This window comes from Rhizophagus irregularis, chromosome 21 (assembly GCF_026210795.1).
Source record: "Rhizophagus irregularis chromosome 21, complete sequence".
Taxonomy (NCBI): domain Eukaryota; kingdom Fungi; phylum Glomeromycota; class Glomeromycetes; order Glomerales; family Glomeraceae; genus Rhizophagus; species Rhizophagus irregularis.
Window position 1 is genome coordinate 1,331,796 of NC_089449.1, and position 27,361 is coordinate 1,359,156.

At 33.7% G+C, this 27,361-nt stretch overlaps 8 protein-coding genes across 8 annotated transcripts; 1 reads left to right on the top strand and 7 right to left on the bottom strand.

Annotated features, from left to right (window-relative positions):
- Positions 1–561: 561 nt before the first annotated feature.
- On the bottom strand, positions 562–1,017 carry OCT59_013746 (uncharacterized protein; the record flags this gene model as incomplete). The annotated part of the gene is made up of 1 exon (XM_025317113.2): positions 562–1,017. The coding sequence occupies one exon, from the start codon at positions 1,015–1,017 to the stop codon at positions 562–564; it is 456 nt and encodes a 151-aa protein (XP_025179056.2).
- Positions 1,018–1,284: 267 nt separating this feature from the next.
- On the bottom strand, positions 1,285–2,176 carry OCT59_013747 (uncharacterized protein; the record flags this gene model as incomplete). Its single annotated transcript, XM_025310768.2, has 1 exon — positions 1,285–2,176. Exon 1 carries the CDS (start codon positions 2,086–2,088, stop codon positions 1,285–1,287), a length of 804 nt encoding a protein of 267 aa, XP_025179055.1. The 5' UTR covers positions 2,089–2,176.
- Positions 2,177–2,482: 306 nt separating this feature from the next.
- On the top strand, positions 2,483–3,058 carry OCT59_013748 (uncharacterized protein; the record flags this gene model as incomplete). The annotated part of the gene is made up of 1 exon (XM_025317112.2): positions 2,483–3,058. The coding sequence occupies one exon, from the start codon at positions 2,483–2,485 to the stop codon at positions 3,056–3,058; it is 576 nt and encodes a 191-aa protein (XP_025179054.2).
- Positions 3,059–5,827: 2,769 nt separating this feature from the next.
- OCT59_013749 (uncharacterized protein) lies at positions 5,828–6,937 on the bottom strand (the record flags this gene model as incomplete). Its single annotated transcript, XM_066141716.1, has 3 exons — positions 5,828–6,502; positions 6,795–6,812; positions 6,887–6,937. The coding sequence occupies 3 exons, from the start codon at positions 6,935–6,937 to the stop codon at positions 5,828–5,830; spliced, it is 744 nt and encodes a 247-aa protein (XP_066001826.1).
- A 226-nt stretch (positions 6,938–7,163) lies between these two features.
- On the bottom strand, positions 7,164–8,012 carry OCT59_013750 (uncharacterized protein; the record flags this gene model as incomplete). Its single annotated transcript, XM_066141719.1, has 2 exons — positions 7,164–7,607; positions 7,926–8,012. 2 exons carry the CDS (start codon positions 8,010–8,012, stop codon positions 7,164–7,166), a joined length of 531 nt encoding a protein of 176 aa, XP_066001827.1.
- A 505-nt stretch (positions 8,013–8,517) lies between these two features.
- On the bottom strand, positions 8,518–8,745 carry OCT59_013751 (uncharacterized protein; the record flags this gene model as incomplete). Its single annotated transcript, XM_066141720.1, has 1 exon — positions 8,518–8,745. The coding sequence occupies one exon, from the start codon at positions 8,743–8,745 to the stop codon at positions 8,518–8,520; it is 228 nt and encodes a 75-aa protein (XP_066001828.1).
- A 912-nt stretch (positions 8,746–9,657) lies between these two features.
- On the bottom strand, positions 9,658–9,930 carry OCT59_013752 (uncharacterized protein; the record flags this gene model as incomplete). Its single annotated transcript, XM_066141721.1, has 1 exon — positions 9,658–9,930. One exon carries the CDS (start codon positions 9,928–9,930, stop codon positions 9,658–9,660), a length of 273 nt encoding a protein of 90 aa, XP_066001829.1.
- A 1,093-nt stretch (positions 9,931–11,023) lies between these two features.
- OCT59_013753 (uncharacterized protein) lies at positions 11,024–12,574 on the bottom strand (the record flags this gene model as incomplete). Its single annotated transcript, XM_066141722.1, has 1 exon — positions 11,024–12,574. The coding sequence occupies one exon, from the start codon at positions 12,572–12,574 to the stop codon at positions 11,024–11,026; it is 1,551 nt and encodes a 516-aa protein (XP_066001830.1).
- Between the last annotated feature and the right edge of the window lie 14,787 nt (positions 12,575–27,361).

Genomic DNA, 27,361 nt, shown 5'->3' on the forward strand with positions numbered 1-27,361 from the left:
ATTTCGCAGTACCATTTGCCATGTAATCCATAATTCCCATGTTTTCCATCACAAATAGGGCATGATGAGCTCCACGGCTGAGGTGATATAAAATCATAATTATCAATCCCTCTGAAACTATTTCCGAATTTCAAGTATGGGAAGTGCTCTAAGATGGATTTGATAATTGATTCTGGATCGGGTCTGGCTTCGAAGGTGATAGGCCCTTTTTCTTCACATTGCTCAGAAAAAGATAAATAGGATACTTTGTTTTCTGGCTTCAAATTTATGAGAAGGCGGGCTTTTGATAATTGCCATGACTCATATCCAGTTTCTTTTTTATATTTTTTGTATAAGCTGGACCGAATCCTATCTGTCAAAACACTTGGTAAACCAGTTAATTTGGCATGCCAATCCAGATATTCGGGGGTTAATACTTTATCGGACTTGGACATGTTGACTTTTTTCTATGATTGCGAATCAATTTAAATTTTGTAATAGACTAATAGTTGACATAATTAGCCCTAAAAAATATTACACAATGAAGCGTGAGCAAATAGAATATAATATAAAATAATGAGACTATGCAACTATCTCAATTTCACGCTGTTCACATTTAATAAAATAGGATCTGGCTTCATATCTACCTTTTATACCTTCCTCATCATTATGATCTAACTTGCATAATGGACATGAAGTCTTGTCAGTAATTCCATAATAATTAACATTTTCACTACTAAATTCTCTATATAAATTAGGATATTGATCCAATGCTTTGTTGCGAAAATAGGCGTGGTCATAAGTTGGACTATTGGGTTGAGAAATAGGTGGTATCACCTCTACCTTGGTATCAAATTTTTTCAGGGCAGATTCATTGGGAACTTGAGATTCAGTAGGCGCATCCGAAATGGTGATATGTGATAAGTCAGAATTTTTCTTATCACTTTGTGAACTTGGTTCACAAAGTTGTATCTCCATATGAATGCTATAATCAAAGGGTATATTGTCAATAATATACTGGATGTCTTCATACGTCATTTTTGAGATAGAATCAGCAGAAAAGGAATGAATTCGCTTTATTTTATCCATACCTATTGCATTAAAAAGTGTATAGAGCTTCTTGGCCTACTTGATTCTTTTCCGTAAAAGTGCATCAGAAGTACCAGTAGGAAGCTGAGCTTTAACTTCTATATTTAGAATTCTACTGACTGTATTAGACCCCAGATCAACTTGTTTTTCAGATGCGATCTCACCTCACCTCTGGATAAGAGTTTTCCCAAATTGACAGTAACAAAAGATAGCTTTTTAGGTCGCATGATCAGCAAGGATTACGGCATCACAAAGTTTTTCATATAAAAGAGAAAAGGTTGGCGTTCTCATTTCTACTGCTAAGGGATCACAGCTTCGTATTGTTTTCTCTAGGCAAACATCCAAAGAATTCGAGCCTAGCTCATCTATAATATTGGAACAATTGGTGCTTGAATCCAATTCTCTTTGTGAAGATACTGAAAGTATCGAATCATTTGAGGTTACTTCAGTGACCGCCCCCTCGGACACTTCCTGAATGAATTTTTCCTTTTGTTTTTTCTGATTTTCCTTACGAAGTGCCCTTTTGTTGACTGATACCTGTTTACCTTTTTCAGGAGAGATGGATTCCACTTTTGCAAGCTTCTCATCCCGCTTTCTCTGCCTTATCCCATCACTAACAATTTTCTTATTCACTTCATCCAGAAAAGAGTCCATCATCTTTTCCTCTGACGACTTGGAATTGACAGATACCACTTCATTCACTATTACGGAGTCTGGTATGTCAGCAAGTTTTTTGGGAGAGGAATCCTTTCGTGGATGCCTAGAATCTTCTTTCAGTTTTGCAACTCTAGCCTTAAGCTCGGCATTCTCAGCATCATGCTTGACATTTTCAACATCACGTCTAGTATTCTCGATGGCAGTATTTATTCTAGCTTTTTCTAATTTCTCGATTCTATTCCTGAGCTTGGCCCTTAACTTTGTAATCTCATCCTTGGCCTCATCATACTTGACCTTAAACTCAGCATTCTCAGCCATAAGTCTGGCGTTTTCTTGCCTAAGTAAATCAATCTCAGATGTCATTTTCGAAAATAATTTTATATACTGTATATTTACATTCAAAATAAAAAATTCACGTGATTCCACTTTGTGAACTTAGTTTAAATATGAAAGTGAGCATGAATAATAAAGAAATGCCTTGTAATTGGTTATTAGTTGGACAGACCCGTTTCTGTAAAAATTCGACACGAGATCAATATTGTGCATCCCATGCATTTAAAATACGAAAGGGCGTAATAATCCCACAACCATGTAAAGGATGTAGACGAGGCACTAAATCAAGCGTTCAGCTTTGTGTCCAATGCGGTCAAGGTAAGGAAAAAGCATACATATATTATAAAAAGAAGAATATGGGAGGAAATGAGTAATTAAACATACCATTTTCATAAGTACTAATCATCTATTATCACTTTCATAAATGCTAATTTCAACAATCCATATGCAAGAATCAGACATACATAGAACAGTACTTAATTTACTAACTGGTCGATGGATCAGCCTGAATGGAAAGCTATTTCAGAAGTTGATTTGCAAAGGTTACAGATATGCTAATAGACTTTCAGATTATTTAGAAGATATTGGAACTATATGTATCAGTGATTTTGAGCTGGATCCCTTAGCCGACTTCTACTATCCAGCCTTAATTCCGCCCTTATCTATCTTAGCAAGTAGATCAGATATTCATAAAAACTTCCCTATTACTGTGGACTCTGCTGTTGAGGGTGAGATGAGTTTATTTACCCTCGAAAAAAATAAACGATCTTTGCTTCAAAACTTAATGGAAATGAATTACGGTAACCTATCTACATTGGTAGAGATAACTTGGGAGCGTGAGGAGACAAAAGCTTGGAGTAATTACATACTCGTGAAATTCCTTCATCATCCAAATTTGGTTCCTTCAAAGTATAGGCCAAATTCTTTATACAACGCATTCACCAAGACTAGTGTTTTAGGGTCAGAACATATATTGGCTCTAGCGCGAGCATTATGCTAACGATTATGATATAATAAATTGTTTATAGCCCTGGAATGGCAGTTCCATGACTATATATTTTTTCGCTTATCATATATCTGCAAAATTCAATTTTTTTTTATTAATATATAAATAAATACAAATGTTCGGGACTGTGTCCGTGATACATGACATTTAGGCTATTATACATGATTATTTTTTTGAACGATATTCCTTTATCCTAGCCTTCTTCCTATCCGGTTTTTCGCCCACACACTCTAACCTATCTTTCAATAGCCCAACGACGACCTCCATACCCTGTTTCACATTTTTACATAAGTCTTTTTCTTCTTCCGATCCTTCCTTCAAGGCTGATTCAGTAAATCGGATATTGAGGGGATCCTTGCTCGTGCTCGATATCCCATCCGAGGTAAAAAGAATAAAATACCATTCCAAGGCTGTTGTAACGATCCTGTAGATATAGTCGAAGTCTTCCCCAAACGCCTCACCTGATTTACGTTTCCTATTTTTTTTATTAATTTGTAGAGCGCTTTCACATTGAATCAAATTCTGAGCGAAACCCATGACCACTTGATGTAGCTTCCCTTCCGTGATGCATAGAAGTTCCTCTAGGGCTTTGATTGCATAGTCAACCCGGCCAGTACTTTCTTCTCCAACGATTTCGACTCGAGTGCTGGGGCAAGTTTGCTCTTTATCTGTTATTCTTTTGATGATATAGAGCGAAGCGTAAAGAATGGCCGAAATATACTCGCAACACATGGCTTCGTTACTATCGGCAAGTATGCTCACCATATTTCCCAACCTATGCTTTATTTCCTTTATACACTGAACCAATTCTTCATCATTGTCTTCGAATTTGTAGGTCGGCTAGAAGGTTGTATGGGGTTAGTGATTTGCATATGCCTTTAGCCTTTTGGCTAAATTCTAAGACTATATGGTGCTTAATAAACTTACCGGCAGAAATTGACGAATGGTACCTATACCTAGGGTTGCTTGTCTAAACCTCTTCAAAATCCTACGATTAGTTTCGTCAAAATTTTACTATAGATTTATTATAGTTTTGGCAGAGTTTCGGCAGTTTCGGCATTTATAATAAGTTTTGGCAGTTTCGCCTTTCTCCAAAGTTTCGCCAGTTTTTTAATATAACTTTAATATAGTTTCAGCAGAATTTTGCTTTTCGGCGAAACGCCATCTTGTCTAAACCCCTAGGTTTCGGTAAGCAACCTTACCTATACCATTGCCATCAATACCGTATTTCGTTAAAACTGCGGTAGGTCAAGAACGCACGCTTCTTTTTCTTTTTACACTCCTTAGCGAACTTTGCAAGGGTCACAGCAGGTCTTATTTTTAACCCACAATCTCTGAACTTCTGCTCGGTCATATTAAGGAAGGCACGGCCAGTAACCTTTTCATTGCGAATAATTTCCAAGTCATCGTCATCAAGCCCCAAGTCCTCCTCCTTACGCAAAAATTCGATAAGTTCAGCCGTCTTATATTTCTTAATTTCGTCCGCTAGCGAGACCATCTCATTATTACCAAAGGTAATGGTGGAAGCTGGAGTATAAGGTGTACTAGTTTCAGACATAGTGTTACGTTTTTATAGGGATATTTGGCTCGGTAAAAAAATAGTATTACGTCCGGAGGAAAATATAGTTTTTATTTCTAGTGGGAACGCAAGTGTTAATATAGGTTTTTATGTAGCACAGGTATTGCATCATCGCACGTGACCCTTTCTCATATACATTCGATAAGATAATACTTTATTTATGAAATAAAAACGTTGCCGGTAGCTGGCCTACAATACATAAAAATGCGACTATATCGCTACATGATAATGAAATATAGATAAAAAAATCTAACTACTGGGGGACCCTTTGGACTTTGGGACTGGGTATATGAGGATGAGACCCTCTTCAATATGATCAATATTAAAATGCTTCAAAATTATATCATCTTGTTTCAACTCTTTTCCCGGCCCTTTTGGGTTATCCACGTAAAGCTTAATCTCATCAGAAACCTGCTTATAAAGTGTTGCCATTTCTTTTTTAATAGTATGGCATCTTTGACCAATGTTTGCCAGGCTATTTTGATTATGAAGATTTCATCATCCGATTTGTCATGGACTTTAAACCTGAAGTCAATAATATTGGCCATTTTTTCGTTTCCTAAATACAAAGCCCATAGTGAGAAAAACTCGCTCCCATACATACATAATTTAGGGCATATACATACCTTATTTTGCGTTATTTTATGGGAATGTTTTTTGCGGAAAGTTGGCTGAACTTCCACATACTCTTACATGCTTTATATCTTGCTGGAAAAAAAGCGCCAAGCCAAAGTTAAGGAGATAAGAATAGTGATTAGCATTGTCGTATGTTGCCAAGAGCTCTATGAAAGCATATGTAAACGGAATCCTCTTACCTTTTCACATGTAGATCTACTGGAAAGACATAGCTGGTTTTACGCCTGGCGATCTCAAAATTGTGGGTCTTTCAGCCCTTCATAACATATGCTTTTGACGTTAATATTTACTTTTAAAGCTTGTCCTGTGTTGCTTGTAAACATTCTTTCACATTTTCTCATGATTGTTTGGGGAAAAAATAGAGGTAGTAGTTAGCATGAATATATATATATGCGAAAATTAATATGCTTTAGCGCCTTAACGGCTGTCGCACAAGACCTGACTGATGATCCACTTATTTTTTGTCGCACAGGAGTGGCTCAGCAAATTCATTCGAGCTGAAGATCACTGCTCCGGACTATTGATCTAGCCAACCCTGGATCGGAATATCACTGCAAATTATCTCGCATACTTAAATCTAAGAGGCGCTGAAGCCCCTGTGCTAAAATCTGTCTACTAAAAACGTTGTTCTGTACAAGATAATTTCTAACTGCTTCAATGAGATCGGGAGGTGATAAAGTTTCCTCAAAATTCTCTATGTGGATATTTGGATTTAGCTTATTTACAGCTCCTTTGCTAATTTTATAACACCCCCTTAAATTAAGATATTTTAAATTGGGACATGATCTAGCAATTTCTTCAATAGTTATATCAGTAATTTCACAATAGCTAAGGTTGAGTTGTTGGAGCCTCAGGCAGAAGCAAATAACATTACAAATTATTATTTCAGAAAACCCTGTATGACCCGAAATATTTAGATATTCTAGTTTGTGGCATGAATTTGCGATTGCAGATAAACCTATATCGCTTTCTGATTTAAATCCGTGTAAAGCAGATATATTAAGATACTCCAAATTTGGGTATGATTTCGCTATTAGCTTTAGAGTTTTACCAATACGGTCATCTGTACTTCCTTCAAAATCTAAATGAATTATATTTGGGAATGTGTGTACAATGCCTTTGATTTTTTTATTTGAAAGTGGATAGTAGTGTGATATTTTAAGATGAGTTAGTTTCGAGCTATAAACTGGTTTTCTTCCTCCTCCAGGTACTATTTTTAAAAACTTTCCAATCGAATTTTATCATTTACTTTATTCCCCTTTAGCTCAATACGCCTCCATAGAATAGGAGCACCGCATCTGTACCACAATCAGAATACAAATAGAGCGGGATATAGTGACTTATCTATTGCTAAGAAATATAGAATTCGCTCTAATAGTTCCGGTAAATTAAAAATGCTTGAATGCGCCATAAATATTCTATTTTATATGTTGTATCTTTAAACAAAAAATAAAATTACGCGATCACTGCTCCGGGCTGGCTGGCTTAGAAGAACAATCATCTTTTTGCACAAACTCTAGCTCTCGTGCCAATCTATCCAATGTTAATTTAAGACCAATTATATAGACTTCTTGTTAAAATTCAGGTGCAACCCCTGCTAGAAACACCTTTTTAATATTTTTATTCGCATCTTCTATAATATCATCTAAACTTTCCATATTGTGTAATTTGCTAGTAAACCCCATACTTTGTTATAGGAGCCTATATCCTTAATTAAAAAAATAATATTAATGTATGCATAGTGACTTTCCTACCCACTTGCTTGCTCATATGCCAGAAAAAATATATAACATTTCATCATCTGATCTTTTGCGATTCTTCTCTTGTTCACTGTTCTAGACTATGTTACAGTATATGAATTAAAATAACATCAGGCACATTCTCTTATATAGGATCATCCTCTACAAAATACAGCGTTTCATCATCATAATAAAGGATCTTGTTTATAAATTGTTTCATTCCAAATCCAAAAGGTCTATTATATTCTTTTGAAGCAAATCCTCCGCATATATCTTTTTTAATGAAACCTAAAAATTCTGATTCTTCCCATTTATCTACATCCCACCATGGGACAACATTTTTAGCTATCTGCCGAATATTATATTTGACTATTTCTTTTTCCTGTCCTTCGAGCATTCCATTATGAAGCATATATCTTTCGATCTCTACCTGTTTTTTAGCTATTTCGGTTTCCCTTTCAATAAATTCCTCTGATACTACATCCCAATTAAAGAGATATTCCAGTTTCTCTTCTTCATGTCCCAATTTATAGTATTCTAGTACTTGTATCTTCCATCTTTGTCGAAACTCATGCTGGATTTCTTTATACTAAGTACTATTTATCCAGCAGAGCTTATCAAGAACCTCTAATGGAAGCTTTTGAATGATTATAGCAATTGTATCTGCTTTTTCGAGCGGGTTGTATGAATGCATTGTATATCAAACGTAATAATTTACTTAACTAATGTTTTTTATTTCAATTGCTAATTTTCATCTACATTATTCTCTAGACGAAAAAATATCTTTATATAAAAGCTTTGCCAAAGACAACTAGATTGCCATTGCTTTGAACATCTGCTCTATTTCGTCATCTGATTTTTCACGATTCTTCTCCCTAGCTATTAGATAATAAAGCTCATATAATACCTCTAAACTGCTATATAGATCATTATCTTCATACCTTTTGCGATAATTTTCTAGCCTTTCAGTATATGCTTCTTCCTTAGGGAACATTTTTACTGCAAGTATCTTAATATAGTTGTTCGGATCTTTTTCAGCTCGCAGTTTCTTTAGATAGTCTCCATAATTTTTCGCAAGATTATCATATTTTCTGCCCTTTCACAAAGCAGTTTTTATGACTTTGACTTGCACAAGTTCTATATCTTTATGATCTACCATTTTTGTATGTTTCTAATATAGCAATAGAAAAACTTTAATTAGTAAAATTATATTCTTTGATAATTTTCATCCGGAAAAAAATATTTGTTATAAATCTACATTTCTTATTTCAAAGTCAACTTTCATAGGCCCTTTCTTCTGCTTCCTCAGGAGATATTCCAGATGCTACCAGGTGTTTGTATAATCCAATTCGCCAATGTCCATAGACCATAGGGGAGAGTTCGAATTCCATCAAGTAAGATCCAGCGCTTGTTATCATATGGATTCAGCCATATCTTATTTACCCTCTCCAGATATATTTGATGATCATAACTTCGGAGGCCATACATATCATGCCGGGTTAGTTTTTGTTCCTAAGACATTCTAGGAACTTATCATGTCGAAGTTCCCTCTTAACCACGCATTTCTTAACACCCTTAGCCTTCTGGATGCCATGCTTCTTTTTAGGGTCTTCTGAATCGAGATCATTGGGAGTTTTAGGATCATGACCTGCTGGAAGAACTGAATACATTTTTGGCTTTAAGTATACTGATTCGTCTATTGGATTCCCTTTTGTCTCATCCTTCATTAGAAACAAGTCTCCTGAATAGTTAAAATCGAAAATATCTGGTCTTTCTGCTCGATCTTTATATATGTCTTCAGTTTCTATCCACATTATGAGCGAGTCTGTATCTGTATAAAGTAGACGGGTCTTATCTCCATAGCGAGGCTTTATGTAACCGTACCAAAAGTTGAACATCATAGCCTTGCTAATGTCGAGAATTGCCTGCCCAGGACCCCGGATATCTCCAAAACAGGTCATAAGTCACACTTTCGGCAGATTGGCCCATTTTACAGGAGCTCAAAAAATCGTTTTTTGTAAATATCTCGGCATCCAGATGTCCAATTTTGATGAACTTTTTTTTAAATTGTAGAGCTAAATGAGGGCTACAAAATAAAAAAAAGTTCATTAAAATTGAATTACTGGATGCTGAGATATTTACAAAAAACGATTTTTTGAGTTTCAGCAAAAAGGTGTGTTTTTGGCCAAAAGTCCATTATGACCTTTATATTAGATATCCGGGGTCCTGCCTGCCCTATATAGATTGGTTTGTTTAGAGTTACTGTACTTTTTAATATATGGACTGCTGTAATTCTCCTTTCGAATGCTTTAAAGCCTACATATAATGGTGAACTTGCTAGGCGCCTGATTTTTTATCCTCTTCTATTCAGAGTAATTCTACTCTCATATGTTTACGAACATTTTTCATTTGTTTGCCAAAGACTGCATTGTTCTTTAGCTTATAATACATGACCCCAAACTCGTCCCATTAGCTTTAGCAATTTTACGCTTGCGAATGTTTTCCTCAATATATTCTTTCATCCAGGGGGATTGCTTAAACTTGAGTGTGCTGTGGATCTTTGTGACCTTTAGCCCTTGTCTCATATATAGCTGGAGTGCACGATAATAGACCACGTAGTTCTTTTTGGGATAAAGGGGTTAGACGAGCTTTTCTCCTGTTACATATTTGCCACCTCCTACTTCCTTGTCTTGTACTAATTTTGCGTTGTATGGACTTAACCAGTTTTCAGGTACTATTTGCTTTTCTGGCGCTAATGGATAATCTGCAAAGTAATCGTGCAAGTGCACTGGAACTTCTAGATCAACTTCAAGTGTATAACCTATATCTGCATCAGGTGCGATGCTTTGGATATCTGGTACTTCCTTCAGGTCCACCTTACCTAAGATTTCTGTAGGCATGTATTGGGTCATCGCGCCTGAGTATAAGGCATTCATATCCTCATACATGATCCAGGGATTCGGCTTGCTGGACTCATAGTCTAGACATTGTGGATTATTTGCTTTGGCATATCAATGACTTGACATTGTCATACCTCCACGAATGCCTTTTTCTACCGTTAGATATTCATCCATATTTGTCATAAGTTTGAGTTCTGCTCCACTACTTTTGTAAAGAGAATCATTAAACATTCCAGGTGCTGAGATGTAGTGGGAAGGGTCTAAGCCATCATCTTGCAGACACATGATGGTATAGTTCATAAATACATCAGCTAGTAAGAGTACGTCTGTCTCAAGATATAAGTCATGATATTTTCCAAAATTCTTCATTTCAAATTCCTGCCATACCTTTTGAGCATGTTCATAATCCTCTTTACTAATATTTTTCTGGCTAAGAAGCGAATAAAAACCCTTTCTAGGTGGGAGTAAGGTTGCTTGCCGAAACCTAGGGGTTTAGGCAAGATGGCGTTTCACCGAAAAGCGAAATTCTGCCGAAACTATATTAAAGTTATATTAAAAAACTGGCGAAACTTTGGAGAAAGGCAAAACTGCCAAAACTTATTATAAATGCCGAAACTGCCAAAACTCTGCCGAAACTATAATAAATCTATAGTAAAATTTTAACGAAACTAATCGTAGGATTTTGAAGAGGTTTAGACAAGCAACCTTAGGTGGGAGGCTTGTTTTGTCGAATTTTTCCCATGCATTTGTCCAGTCATATGGGAAAACGCCCTTTCAAAAAAGAAGCTTAATCTTATCTATTGAGTAGCCTTTCTCTGTGAAATGCTTAACATTTAGGGGGAACTTTTCTGGGTTTTCTTCTAGACATGCTACTAAGTTATCTAAACCCATTGCCATATGCTGAAAACTATCTAGAAATCGGAGTTGACCTAAATCCATGGCCTTATACTTTCCAATATTTTCTGGAATACAATTTAGCTTATCAGCCGTGAACTTGCTCAAGCGGATGGGAATCATACCCACGGAAATTATGGCAGATGAGAGGCACTTTCGTCTCAAAAGATCCTATCTGCAACTTTTTATTGCAGGCATTATGAGCTGGACCTCAAAACTTACCACTTATATGGTCATGGTCTTTTACTTTTTGATTGATCCCACTTAAAGCTTTGCTATATTCCTTCTGTGCCTCTTTCTTTTTAGAATGTTCTTTTTCCATACATGTTTCCCATTCTTTAATTTCTAATAAATTATGCTTTGTTTCTTTGAGCTTTTGTACCACCTCTGGTGCTGGTTTTAAAAAAGGTCCCTTGCAAATCCAGCATTCTGTCGCTTCATTGTACGTTTTCAGATCTCCTGGTGCCATTATCATTTCAGCCGGTGCGGATAAGTCCTCCTGTATGTTTACCTGCTCCTCCTCGATTTTTGTAACAAATCTTTCAAGTACATCTGGACCTCTGTATAAATCATGACTCATAATCTTATAGTTAAGTGAACTATCCATACGAACAACTACATAACAATAGCCACATGGCTTGTGCATCTGTAATCTTTCGGTATGGGTTAACTTCGCCTTCTCTTTGGGGGCTAACTTTTCGGTTAACATTTCTAGATCCCAGAAAATGCGATATGGATTTGGTTGCATATATTTATGATTATAGAAAGCTTTGACACTCCTATTCTTCACCGGCATTTGCGGGCGCTGAGGGGCATTATTTAGACCCTTGCATTTTGGTAAATGTTCATTGTATCTTATCTCTGAAGAGTATACATGAAGACAATAACGGTAGAGGTATTTTCGCCCTTTATGTTTGCTATGATTGTATACTAGCTTATGTAAATCTTTGATAATACAGTAATGGCTTCTATCATCTTCTGTAATTACTAGAAGATTTATTTGCTTGTATTCATCTCCTCTTCTTTCTGTAACATAGCGAAAGTTAAGACATTTGTTTTGGTTGTGCCATTTATAGACACATAGACTGATTTCAGGATTATTTTCTTCGAACTTCTTATAAACTGGTGTTGAGACTGGCACTGGAATTTGCGGGCGCTGAAGGGCATTATTTAGACCCTTGCATTTTGGTAAATATTCATTGTATCTTATCTCTGAAGAGTATACATGAAGACAATAACGGCAGAAGTATTTTCGCCCTTTATGTTTGCTATGATTGTATACTAGCTTATGTAAATCTTTGATAATACAGTAATGGCTTCTATCATCTTCTGTAATTACTAGAAGATTTATTTGCTTGTATTCATCTTTTCTTCTTTCTGTAACATAGCGAAAGTTAAGACATTTGTTTTGGTTGTGCCATTTATAGACACATAGACTGATTTCAGGATTATTTTCTTCGAACTTCTTATAAACTGGTGTTGAGACCGGCACTGGAATTAGAATGTCTTCCATATTAAGTTCCTCCATGAAATCTCCATATAGCCGATGCAGATTTCTTTCTGGATGAACTTTAACTGGATGCAAAGCTCCTAGGACACACCATCCAAAGTACCAGTCATCATTATTTTGAATATTAATAATTCTGTTATTACATTTTGGTATAGTTTCAGGTAAAGGTATATGGGCAGTAAAACCAATCAGATTGAAATCAGATATCTCTATACTAAATTCTTCTATATATTCTGGGTAAGCATCAGACATTTAGTATATTAGTTAGCTCTAACCGTCACACTATTACTTGCTTATATAATTTTTTCTTTAATTATTTATTTCCTATGTACCTATTACTTTTCGATCATAGAAACCCTACCAAAGATAAGTATTTACAAGCTTTCCAAGCAGTTCTAGCTATCGCAAAACTGAAGCATTAACTAATTGTTAATTAATCTTTTCGTATCTAGTAATAAAAAGTAGGATGATCGCGAATATTCTTGCCCATTTCTTTGCAATACTGAAAAGGCTTGTGGAAATCCTTGCATTCGTCCTGAAGGATGCCGATTTCATTGGAAAGCTAAGAAACGAGTACCATGCTCTGATTGTGGTAAGCCTACAGCTTCTGCTTGTGGCCGATGCCCAGATAATGTTAGAGGCTACTATGTTATCCAATACTATATTAGACTTCGATTAGAGTTACTAGAAAAACTTCGATCAGAGATGCGAGAAAAAACTTTGAGGAAATAATGGTTAGACATAGAGATGCACTTGCAAAGCTTAATATTTCTCTTTGTAAGGAATGCCTCCTTCCGATAAAACTAGAAGAGGGAGTATATTGTGATAGTTACTGGCCAGAATAGGTAAAGCAAATAAATGGAAAGACCCTTTCGGCTAGCTTTATACCTTAATTTTAACCAGAATTTGAGCGACGGGCAGTCTAATGGGCTTTTCATTAGACTTGCTTTTTAGCCGGAGGCGCAGAGCATATTTTTTTTGTTAAAGTTTTATAATTAATATGCTATTTGATAAGCTAGCTTGCGCAGAATCCATTCTTGACTAAAGAAAAGTTGGGACAATTTCACAGATTTTTCTGGGCAGATATGATCGAAAAGACTTCTCAAGACATATCTAGGGCAAATCATTGAAAGCAATGGGAAAGCATATTGCTCTCGATAGTTGCTTGATAGTTGCTCGATAGTAGCGGGAAAGTGCTCTGGAACTGAAGGCGCAGTATAAATTCAGTCTGCATTATTCTGGCCAGAAGTTTGGGTATAATAATTCAGCATTTAAGCTGGCCTGAAACTGGTGAACTAATAGAACCTCACTGACTCTCTACCAGTTTCATAACAGTTTTACATGACAGTTCCATGACAGCTCTAGGATACTACCAGATCGCTACCATGGTGCTTAACTTGGATCCTTCAGATCATGTGTTCTAAAGATCGGATGACCTGGGAGAGTTGGGACAAAAATTTTTGCTAGGTGTCGTAGAAACTGTTTCTAATATACATGTTTTGTATGACTTATTCTGGGAGAGTTGGGACAATTTTTCGTATGACTTATTCTGGGGAGAGTTGGGACAATTTTTCGTATGACGTATTCTGGGAAGAGTTGGGACAATTTTTCGTATGACTTATTTCTTCCGTATAATTTAAAATAATATATGCTAGTTAAGGAGCTAGCTTGCATAGAATCCTTTTCTGATATATTTTTTCGTATAATTTATTATGGAAAAGTTGGGACTGATTTTTTCGCATAACTTATTATGGGAAATTGGGACAGAAATTTCGTATGATTTATTTTTTTTTCGTATGATTTATTTTTTTTCGTATGACTTAATATAAAAATATGTTATTTAATGAGCTAGCTTGCATAGAACGGTTTCCTGATATATTATTTTTTCGTATGGTTTAATAAATATAACGAAAAGTTAATATAGAAATTAAGATTCTAGAGTTGATAGAAGCTTTTCTAATATAATAATAAAAATCGATATGCTTTCTGAAGTTAGAGAATCTACACAGAATTAAGAAATATAATATCAAAATTAAGATTCTAGAACTGCTAGAAGCTCTTCTAATATAATAAGAAAAATCAATATTGTTTTTAATGTTCTGTGACCTGTACACGCAATGTTTCAGTGGGGCCGGACCTTCGGTCCTTAAACCCCCACTTTCACATTGTGTACTTTCTAAATCTTTAGACTTCTTCGGAATATAAGTATTGCTCACAGTAACTGAAGGTAATGTGGAATTAGCGGCTTTATTTGATAATCCTATATAGAATGAAGATATTCACACTTCTGATTAAGGGGCTAAGCATCAAAACCAAATGGATCGACTGGACATAAATTGTCCAACTCAACAGCAAAAGCAGACCATTGATCAGTAGAAATAGAATCATATTTAAAAATACGTCGAGTATTATGACCAAGTTGACGAGCACGTGCAAATTTAATAGCATCTGATAATAAGGAAGCGTTAAAATAAGTGATAATAGGATTGTGGTTGGAGATGTACATATCATAAGCGTTAAATATGGAAGCTGTTAACATATATTATTGAGGAAGCGGACAAGACCAAACAAAATTAATCCGGGTAATAGTGTCCAAGTGATGATAAGTACCTAAGGTACTGGATAAGTTAAGAGGGGTGCAATCCTTATAATTATGAGAAAGTAAGTAATGAAATAGTTTATGAATACGTTTAGCAGCAACCTGAGGTTGATGCAAAAATATAGGGTAATATTTCTCCAGATTCATATTAAAATCACCGCAAATAGCATGGTGAAAATTTTGTGAAAAAGTTTGAGAAATAAGAGAAATTAATTGATCAATAACTTCATAACGAAGAACAAGATCATTTGTAGGGGAAATATAGACAACAAATATACGCAATTTAACATTGCCTTTAAAAAATAAGTCTACAGAAAGAATTCGTGAAGAATGGGATTGATAAAATTGAACATGAGTAGCTAAAAAGTTGTGTATAAACAAAGAAACACTACCAGAAGAATGGCCGTGTTTAGTAAAATCCAAATCAGAATGAAAAGAAGTATAATCACAAACTCGTTTAGATAAAAATTTCATTTGTTTGGGCAATAAATGAGTATCAACAATACCGCCAAAAGAAATATGGTTTTGAGAAAAGAAAGAAGAAATTTGGTCTATTTTAAAGGAACCTTGACCAGGAGTTTTAAGGCTATTAACATTAAAAGAAGAAATGTTAAAAGAATTGGGAATGGGGGAAGTGGAGAATGAGGAAGAAAATAATGTATCAGATAAAGCATCATTAAAAATATCACTAAAAGCAATGGGATTAGGGAGATTTCGCACAAAGGTATCATAATCTATATTATTGTTCATCATTATTACACTATGATAAAAATTACGGGGTGAAAGGGAAGGATAACAAATTAATCAGACGAAGTCTTATTGACTAGGTCTGAGGACGAGCTACTAGAAATAAAGCTAATAAATCTTTCAATAGAGCTGGATAAATGATCGAATTTGTTATCTAAAGATCGTTGAAAGGAATAAATTTCAGCACGTTCTTTATTAATAGTAGCTTCATCAGCAGTTTTGGAAATGGGAGAAGATAAAATGATGGAACAGGGAACAGGAACCGTTGAAAGAGGGAAAACCAGGCCGGAAAAGGACCTGTTCGAAGAGGGTGGGTTGGATTGTGTTAGATAAGGGGGGTGCTTTGGTGATTGTCAACTAGCATGTGTGGAGAGTCATTTGGATCAGATATGAGAACATCGTCTTGCTTATGTCCAAAAATCCAAAGTTCCAGCTGGGATATCCTTTGATCAGCTAATTTAAGAGCATGTATTCTAGCACATACACTAGCCATATCTTCTTAAAGGCTTTTAAGCACCGAAAGGATCTCTTGAATTTGAGAGCAATTGGGATCCACCAAGGGAGGTTTGTGGTCAGATGAGTTGGAAGCAGAGGTATTATTGCGTTAAGAAGTGGAAAAGGAGACTGAACGGTCTTTGCCTTTACACTAGTTGGATCGAGGTTATTGGGAAGATTGATTAGGGTTAGAGGGATTAGTAGAATTGGGCAAGGAGGTATGATTGGTATTATTATTTTTCTGGCCATTATTATTAGTCGAATGATTACGCTGTCAAGAATTAGAACGATCTTTGGATTGCGAACGGGAGCATTGTCTACTGCGATTAGCAGAGGAGTTATGGTTATTAGATTGGCTAATATTGAAACGTTCTTTTAAGTGTGCAACAGGGTTACAAGTGTGTGAGCGACCTCTAGAGTTGTTCAATGGGTATGCAGTGGGAGCACAACTGAGTTTGCCGCATCTATGGCAAAGCCTGTTGGTATTCTCAGGGAGTTCCCATTGGAGTCTATGACCTTGCAAAGCAATTGATTGTTCCATCGCGATGCCCATCATTTGTTGTGAATTAAAAGTAATGTAAGCCCATCTTTTAGGTTTATACGAATTGAGGGACAGGGGAATATTAACGGCCATAGCACCAATTGCTCATACCAAAGGCGCTAAATGCACATCTTTTGTGTTAGGAAGGAGCTGAGATAAAACAGCAACGAATTCACATCGTAATTTCTTTTGATCAAGGGTAAGGGAACATGTCGTAATACGTAAACAGGTAGAATAACAATAAATCGCCCACTGCTTATCAATGAAATGCTGGATGGAAGAAACATCATTATAAATAATGCAAGCTTGTTGGACTTTAGCATTAGGACATATATAAAGGCGACAGAATTGTATGTTGCCATATTTTTTTGAAAGAGCAGTAATATTATTTTTCTTGATGAAGAACGGAATGTCAGTGACTTGGATAGCATAAAGATCTTCATCAGTTTGGAGTTGCTATGGGTCATCAGATATTGGCAAGATCATCATGTCAGAGAGAAAAGCAGGTATCATGTTTTTTGGTCGAATTAAAGTGGATAACCAATCTTTTAAGGTCATCAGAACCAGACATGCAAGCACGACCAGCAGTGTAGGAGTGATAAGTTTTCAAAACAAGATTATTAACAGTGTCAATCATAGCCCGATTGGTAGGATATTTTTTAATAAATTCAGGGAAGCATTAGGCGCTGCAGCAGTCTGATAATCACGCCTAAGAATGGAAATAGTGGGCGTGTCAAGGGGAAGAGGAGAAGTATCATTGGTATCCATAATATCCTTATTAGGAGACGCGTCTAGGGGGGAAGTTTTTTTGTCCTTTAGAGTATGCATAAACACGTCAGTACCAGTCGTGACAGAACCAGATGCAGAGAGCGTAGCAGTTTCTTTGGGAGGAGGAGACGAAAAATTGTCAGTATTATTTTGTTGAGGAGGAGTGGTAGTATTACTGCCTCCAGCATCAGCCGCTGAGTCAGGCGACATAGTCTTCTTCCATAGAGTTATCTGAGAGTGTACGGGTACGTTTGGAAGGGTTGTTTTTATTGTTTGTTTGTTCAATGTCAGAGTTCGAAACATCAGAGCCAGAGTCTTTATTATTATTGTTTCATTTATCTTTGCGTTTAGCAGAGCTCCCTTTTGGGTTGCCGCCAGCTTTATTAGTACTTTTATTAATTATGGTAGTAGAATATAAGGTTGTGTTAGTACGAAAAGATAAAAATTTCTTCTGCGAAATTTTTGACCAAGGATCTACAAGAAAGAGTTGGCAGATCGGGATCAAGTTACACTTTTGGTTAAACAAAGCTGCGCTTGAATTTTATTAATTTTTGCCACAAGTTACTTTAGAGAATACCAGGTGTTCAAAAAAGAACTGTAACAAAGTGCAGAACAACAATAATCTTCCAAGAAAAATACATAAAAAAGAAATGTAAGATTATAAACCCAACACCCTCTCTATATAAATAACTATGGCTACCCCCAAATTATATCTCAAACCCGGTAGAATCGACTATGCTATACGTACCTAGCGAGACCCTCTGTTATATTTAAAGATCGAAGAATTCCATTGCCAAATACTATTAGCGCTGTAACCAAAGATATGGAATAAATTACACAGAAATTAATGTTAGATAGTGATAATTAGTTAACTGAAAATATAATACAGATAAATAATTAGCCGATGGGTAAATAATTAACCGATAAATAATATTTATAGTTTAGTTTAGTTACGAGAAAGTCATATGATAATACATCTTTTATTTCTTATTATTTTCTTAGAATTTTAATAGAGAAAGAATAGTAGATAGTAGAAATAATTTTCTTAACATGTATAAATACAAGTGGAATTCATTAGGAATTCTGCAGTCAATTTTTGGCTCAAATAAAATAATATTAAAATATTAATTATTAAAAGTTATTCAAATATGAATATGCTCATTGTACTCTTGAGAATTAATTAATATTATATTATAAGTCCAGAGAAGTAAAGTAAGGGAAATTATCCCAGTTTGATTATTATATGAATTGTAATAAGAAGTTAAGAGAACTCTCGCAGAAATAAGAGAAATTATGAGAATGTAAGAGATATAAATGAAAGAGAGCGAGAAGTTAAGAGAATTATAAAATCTAAACCAAGCATAATATTGAACTGAGTATGAGTTTAGTCTGCCAATATGTGGCAAGTATCGGTGACAGCGCTATCAAAAATACACAAAATTCAATTTCCCCTATTTGACTACGTACTATGAATAACAAACCTATTTCAAAAAGACCTCAGGAAACTTTTTATTGTTGTGCAGTCCAGCCGCTAGGGAAACTTTTTAGTGTCGTGCAATCCCAATAGAGACACACACCTCATTTTGAACGATCCCTAACGGAGGACACCCATCTCATTGCGAACGATCCTTTGGCCTAAAATCTACCTAGATAAGTCAATCCAATGATAGTCCAACATGTGACCACTATGATCGGCATACTACAAAAACTGCAGTATCCAACCTTATCACCCGAATGATCATCGATTTTAAAATTAGTAACACCAAGCTACCATGACCAGTGTTTATTTTTTACTGTGCGACATGTGCACAGCGCACATGATCAGAATTTTGCGCACACCTTTTTTAGAAAGGATGTGCGGCATGTGCACAAAAAATTTTGAAATATCCTTATGTGATTGGGCGCATATGTGTTACAGTACCTATTATAGTAATATAGCCATACCTAAGGTTGCTTGCCGAAACCTAGGGGTTTAGGCAAGATGGCGTTTCGCCGAAAAGCGAAATTCTGCCGAAACTATATTAAAGTTATATTAAAAAACTGGCGAAACTTTGGAGAATGGCGAAACTGCCAAAACTTATTATAAATGCCGAAACTGCCGAAACTCTGCCGAAACTATAATAAATCTATAGTAAAATTTTGATGAAACTAATCGTAGGATTTTGAAGAGGTTTAGACAAGCAACCTTAGCCATACCACTTTGCCGTACAGTAAGACTCAATAAATTGTGCGCCGTCCGCACAGTAACTTTTTATCGAAAAATTAACACTGACCATGATGATCAAATTTTCCAGTATCCTTCCACCCCAAAGAAAATAAGGTTACACTGAAAAAAGCGACTAAGAAAAACAAAAAGCAAAAAATAAAAACATAAACCTCAAGAAAACTCAAAGTGCAATGAAAAAAACCTGAGTAAAAATCACCAAATATACACCTCAACTCTGTCTCTTTATTTTAGAAGACTAACTCCCCAGTTAACAACATCAACTAGCAAGAAATACGTTAGTCAGGAGCTCCTTTCAAGAAATACCGGTCCGGCCTGTGAACCACTTGGCCAGTTAGACTTTAAAGGCGTAGGAACCAAGACGCACTACTTTTCAACCTTTCAGAAAGCCCAGGGGAACGTTCGTATGAAACTGGCAAGAATTTTTATTTAATATTGATTGAACTACTAATAAATAATAATCCAAGCAATAACTTACTTATTTTATATTTAAGTTCTTATATATAAAATATATAAAATAAAACAATAAAATAATTTAAAAAAAAATTTTATTAATTTACTTTATTTTACTATATAAAAATGTAAAAATAATTGTCAATGTTTTTTAAACAGATTGAACTTATTAATCTAAAAATTTTACATCTTACAGTATTATTGGTAACTCCAAGACTCATGATAATGGTTCTAACTCAATATAAGCCGTAAGGAGTTCAGACGAAACTAAAGATCTCAGTAATAACTTAATATAACGTCGAAAAGTCCTTTTACTATCACTCAAGGCAAAAAATTCTCATATTTTTCATCCATGTCTTCTTGGGAAAAAATGGGCAAAGCCCAACGGGAGAGAAAGTACGATGATCACTAAGTTACACTTTCGGCAGATTAGCCCATTTTTCAGGGGCTCAAAAAATCGTTTTTTGTAAATATCTCAGCATCCAGTAGTCCAATTTTGATGAACTTTTTTAAAATTGTAGAGCTAAATGAGGGCTACAAAATAAAAAAAAAGTTCATTAAAATTGAATCACTGGATGCTGAGATATTTACAAAAAACGATTTTTTGAATTTCAGCAAAAAGGGTGTTTTTAGCCAAAAGTCCATTATGACCTTTATATTAGATATCTGGGGTCCTGGTTTATCAATTTACCTGACCTGACCTGACCCATTCAGAACTCTAATATTAAGTTCCTCCACGAAATCTCCATATAGCTGATGCAGATTTTTTTCTGGATGAACTTTAACTGAATGCAAAGCTTCTAGGATATACCATCTGAAATACCAGTTATCATTATTTTGAATATTAATAATTCCATTATTACTAAGGTTACTAGAGAAACTAGGGGGTTTTGGCAAGTTGGTGAAATGCTGAAATAGCAAAACTTTACCAAAACTATATGAAAGTTTTATTAAAAAGTTAGCGAAACTCTGGAGAAAAGTGAAACTTGACGAAACTTATTATAAATGCTGAAACTGCTGAAACCTTACTGAAACTATAATAAAATTATAGTAAAATCTTGGAGAAACTAATTGTAAAATTTTGGAGAGATTTAGACAGGCAACCTTAATTATTACATTTCGGCAAAGTTTCTGGCAAAGGTATATAGGCAGTAGGATCAATCAGATTAAAATTAGCTATCTCTATACTAAATTCTTCTATATATTCTGGGTAAACATCAGACATTTGGTATATTAGTTAGCTCTAACCGTCATGCTATTACTTGCTTATATAATTTTTTCTTTAATTATTTATTTCCTATATACCTATTACTTTTCAATCATAGAAACTCTACTAAAGATAAGTATTTACAAACTTTCTAAGTGATTCTAGTTATTGCAAAACTGAAGCATTAAGCTTGTGAGAATACTAGTACTAAACCTGAAGGATGTCGATTTTATTGGAAAGCTAAAAAACGTATATCTCATTCCGATTGTGGTAAACCTACTGCTTCAGCTTGTGGACAATACCCATTACATATTAGAGGGTACTATGTTATCCGATACTATAATAGACTTTGATCAGAGTTACAAAAAAGACTTCAATCAGAAATACGAGAAAGAACTTTTGAGGAATTAATGGCTACCTATAGAGATGCGCTTGTAAAGCTTAATATTACTCTCTGCAAGGAATACTTCCATCCAATAAAATTAGAAGAAGGAGAATATTGTAATAGTTGTCAGCCAAAATAACTAGGTAAAGCAAATAAATGGAAAGACCATTTTGGCTAGCTTTATACCTTAATTTTAGCCAGAATTTGGATGCAATATTTAATGGACATTTTATTAGACTTGCTTTTTAGTCAGAGGTGCAAAGCATATTTTTTTTATTAAATTTTATAATTAATATATTATTTGATAAGCTAGCTTGCATAGAATCCATTCTTGATGACTAAGAAAAAGTTGGGACAATTCACTGGATTTTATAGAAAGATATTGGTTTTTTCATTAGATTTAATAATTTTCCAGCAAGGCAAAATCGTTAGATTTAAATGAATAATATATTAGATAAACTAAAGAATTGGCCAGCGCAAAGCTAATTTCTGATGTATATTTCTTGTTAGACTTATAAAATTCCCAGCAGGGCAAAATAGTTAGACTTAAATTATTATGCTATTTGATGAACTAGCTTGTGCTAAACCCATTCTTAACTAAAGAAAAATTAGAACAATTTCACAGATTTTTCTGAATTTTTACAGGAATGACATTTTGTTAGACTTTTATAAAAATATGCTATTTAGTAAGCTAGCCTGCACTGAACCCATTTTTGACTAAGGAAAAGTTGAGACAAAAATCCCATTAAACTTATTTTTTTGTTAGACTTATTTTACAGAATAGTATAATCTGGGAAAAATTGAGACAGTTAGACTTATTTTTTCGTTAGAGTTAAGTGAATATTATGTTATTTTATTAAGCTAACTCGCGCAAAACCACTTCTAGATAAACTATTTTTTATTAAATTTATGATGATGGAATTGGAACTGTTAAACTTATTTTATTATTTTTTGTTAGACTTAAGAAAATTATTAGATTTATTTATGGGTAATAAGGACCATTAGACTTATTTTCGTTAAACTTAATTTTTCGTTAGACTTATTTATGGAGTAATAAGGACCGTTAGACTTATTTTTGTTAGACTAGGTAGTTAATATACTATTTAAAAAGCTAACTCGCATAGAATCAATTCCTGATATAATAATTTTTGTTAGATTTAATAAATATAACTGAAAAGTTGGTATAGAAATTAAGATTCTAAAGCCATTAGAAGCTTTTCTAATATATTAATAAAAATTGATATGCTTTTTGAAAATGGAAAATCCACATAAAGCTTTAAAATATAATATCAAAATTAAGATTCTAGAGCTGATAGAAACTCTCCTAATATAATAAGAAAAATTGATATTATTTTTAACGTTCTGGACCGACATACCTGCATGTTTCAGGTCGATCGACCTTCAGTCTTCAAACCCTCACTTTCACATTGTGTTTATATTCCTTAGAGTTGTGGATACGTATTTCTTTCTGAAAGGCTTACTCATCTTAATCTTATTATCTGTAGTATTTCGTTCAACCTTGCGAATTGAGTCATTTCGTTCTTCGATTTTAGCCAACTTTCGATAACAATTACGACTTTTAGATAGAAGCAAAGAAGTACTAATCCAAATAGAGCCCGAATGATCAAGTCGAAATGAAGCATATGTAAACTCGATTCGACTTAAGTAAATAGCGAGCCGAATTAACCAAAATTATAAAAATATAAACTCGACTCGATTCGAGTCCGAGCTTTACCATCAAACCGAATCGAGCCGAGCCGAATAAAATCACGTGATTTTATTCAGCTATGCCGATCATTTTCTTTTTTGGCGATAGACGTTCCACAAAATTCCATTTTTATAATTTTCAAAAAATTTTCGTCTTGGATTTTGTGTAACATAATTTCCAAAAAAGGAAATTCCATAAATTTGGCCGGAATTATGTTTAATTCGGCTTAACTCGACTCGACTTGATTTTATTAAATTATTAACTTGACTCGAATCAATTCGATTTGATTGTAATTTTCAACTCGACTCGACTCGACTCGACTCAACTCAACTCAACTCAACTCGACCAACTCACGAGTCAACTCGACTCGTTTTGGAGCACTAAATCCAAACATCTTTATATTCTTGCAAGTTCAACTTAATATTTATGATTTTATCTAAATCTACCTAATTTTCGTAATATGTGATGAGCTTGTGAGTATTTTTTTCTTGAACCATCTTAAAAGCTTTGCATTTCAAGTGGAATATAGGAATATGGAAGAATCTAAAGAATATAGTAATGAAGACTGATAGTTTCCGCAAATCTTTCACTACAGCCTGAAATCATTCTCTTTTCTTTCTTTGTTGAAGATTTCAATTAGCAGGATACCATCAGATAAAAAGTCCTCCTAAAGGAGCGGTTCAGACTTCTTAATTCTATAGGTTCATTGCTACTCATTAAAGTTGATTGAGACAGTGACCATTAAATATTTCTTCTAATGTTTAATTTTGAAAACAATCACGTGATCCCATTTCTTTAGATGTTGAAGAATTTCGAGTTGAGCTTAGGTAGAGGGAATATCATATAAAAATAATTTCCTAAACATTATCCTTAAGTGCTAGATTATATCTGAACATTACTGATTATATTTCTTTTAGAGAAGCATGTTGTTATTTCTTCTTAGCTGGTTGAGTCGTGCTGTCAAACACCATACGCTTGGTTACGTTAAATTTTTACTTATTACTGAAAGAAGTCAGAGATGTGTCACAGTTGCTGCCTACATCTAGATTCCTAAATACCATTTTTGCAAACGTAACAGTACGTCCTTTTTCTTTTAAGGTATAGGATATGGCTTTAGCGTTTAATTTTGTGGAATTCTTTTTAGAGTTCTTTGTTAAAGATTCTGCAATCACGTCCTCTGATTGGTGTTTAGTATTTTGACTATCATGTTCCATATCTATTGATTGGTATTCAATATTTTTAAAAATTTCCATTTTTATCGGCTGTACTTGTATTGATATTGGTGTATTATTGGATAATTCTGTTGATGTAAACTGTGACACTTGTTTTTGGATTGTTTTCTCAATGTAATTTTTCAAAAAGATTTTGTACTTATCTGTCTTGTGCTTTTGTCGGCAATAGCGGTGAAAATAAATAACAAGTAGATAAGTTTTACCTCATTTTTAATACCAAGTTCTTTAAGTACTGGCTTATGATGATATGGTCTTTGATAAACATTTCAGTATTGTTGTATTCTTCAGTAGCTGAGGTAACATATGCTCTACATATCCTTAAATAGCAACTGGATGAGTAAGTTTAACTTTCTGAAGGGTAATACGTAGTATTTCAAAAAAGTTCTTTCCGTTAATATTATGTTCTATGACCTTATCAAGGTCAATATTATTAGTGTATTTGTTCAAGTGAGATATCTTTAAGTTATAAAGTCAAAAAAATTAAAATTATTTTTCCACTAAAAAATGGTCATAATAATCATTGGAAAGAGTTCCCAAATTTCTGTTAAATTGCTCTAATGATTAGAAGAGTTATACATATCACATGATATTTAGTTTAATATAAATTTACTCCTCTCTCTTCTCTTATCAGATTTATTAATAACCAATCAAATTATAATATTTATAAATCATATAATTTTATTAAATATAACATAAGATTTTGTTTATCCTTCTTCCCTCCTTTAATAATTACATAATATGTATAAGCTCCATTATACTAGCTAGCTAGGTTTTAATAGAATTCTGTGTTCTTAGAATATCTAATTTCATTAAATTATATATAAATTACAATAAGATGAAAAAAAAAATAATGTGTGAATTATATTTTCATCTTGTAATTATTTTATATTTTTTCAAAAACATAATTTTCTTCAAATCATTGCATAACTTCATTAACTTCTGGTGGTATACTTGATTTTAAGATATTAAAAGCAATAGGAATTTCATTTAGTAGAACAAATTTTAGAGCAAATAAATGATGCAATATGAAATTTAAATGCTTATTAAACTATATTGAATTGCTAAACTACATTTTTGGATTTTCTTCCAGCCATTTTACTCTAAAAATGAAAAAAACAAACCTTTATTAATAAATAATAATATTAGAAAATTTCTTATTTGATGTATTGATTGCTGCTATTTTGAAATTAGTAAAAATTTTGATAGTCTTAATGAAATATTATTTTCTTCAGCAAATTTAATTAAATTTTAGAATAATACTTGATAGTTGATATAATTCTTTAGATTTTCACTCATCAATATATATACTAATGGAAGAATTCTAGAGTTTTCTTCTATATTAATAGGATCATGGATTGTATAAAGTTAATAAAAGATTCTGGAAACTATTTTAAATGTACTATACATGACATTTCTTTTTAAGAAGGAACTATTTCACAAATTTCATCCATATATAAATTGAAAAAATTTTATTAATTAAAAAGAAATTAAAGAAAATTGTAATAAAATAATGTATATATTAATAAATTATCAAATGAAATCATTTTTATTAAATAAACATATCATTAAATATTTTTTGTTAAACATTATTTAATTAGTATGTTATAGAATTCAAATTATTAATATTTTGAATTTGTCATATTTTTGATATTATAGAACACGCATCATTATATTTATAAAATAATGATCTATTGAGATTTTGGACTGTCAAGATTGTGGATTATCAAGATTTGGACTGTCAAGTGATCAAAATCCAATGGATTCCGATCACTAGTTCAAATTTTATTTAAGATTTTCTAAATCTGAGGGGCAATGTGGGAAATGGACAAAGTTACAATTTATAATATAAAGTTGTATATCATTTTCATTCTCCCTAAGAATCTGGGGTAAATGATCAAACTAAAAACTGGTATTGCAATTTGGGTTTGTTTCAAAATTCAAAGTTAGAATAGAATTCCAAATTCAAATAATGCATTTTAAAAACTTTATTGCAATTTGAGTTCGTTTTAAAGTTATAAAAGAATTCCAAGTTCAAATAATGCATTTTCCCGATTTGTTTAAAATTGGGTGTATATATGGCTAATGGAGTAATGGCCCGTGGTCGGCGTGATCCTTGATCTCACCACTATTCGATGAGCAACCAAATTAAATTAATTCTCCAATGTGTAAAAGCCATCTTTTAAGGACAATCATATCGATAAGAAATATGATCAGTTCAGAATGGGGAAGCAATTGATAACGAAATTCGAATATTTAAAGGACTCTTCGATGAGTAATCAAATTAAATTAATTCTCCAATGTGTAAAAGGCATCTTTTAAGGACAATCACATTGATAAGAAACATGATCAGTTCAGAATGATAACGAAATTCGAATATTTAAAGGACTCATTTTTCCCAAGTCAGAGGAATAAGAAAACTACCTATAAAATATAAAAAAAGCGAAATTTAACAAGAATCAACTGAAAAGCAAAAATGAGATTCACTATTTTCCTTCTTCTTTCAATTGCCTTAGCTGTTGCTACTTCAGCTTCGCCAAGTCCTAGAATTGCGAGAGGTAAGTGCTTCATCTATTACGATAAATATTATTGAAAAAAAAAAATTTTTAATTTTCTTTTTTTTGAAATAATAAATAGACGGAACTCTAATGGAAAGATGTAAGTTCGTTTATTAGTGTTATTT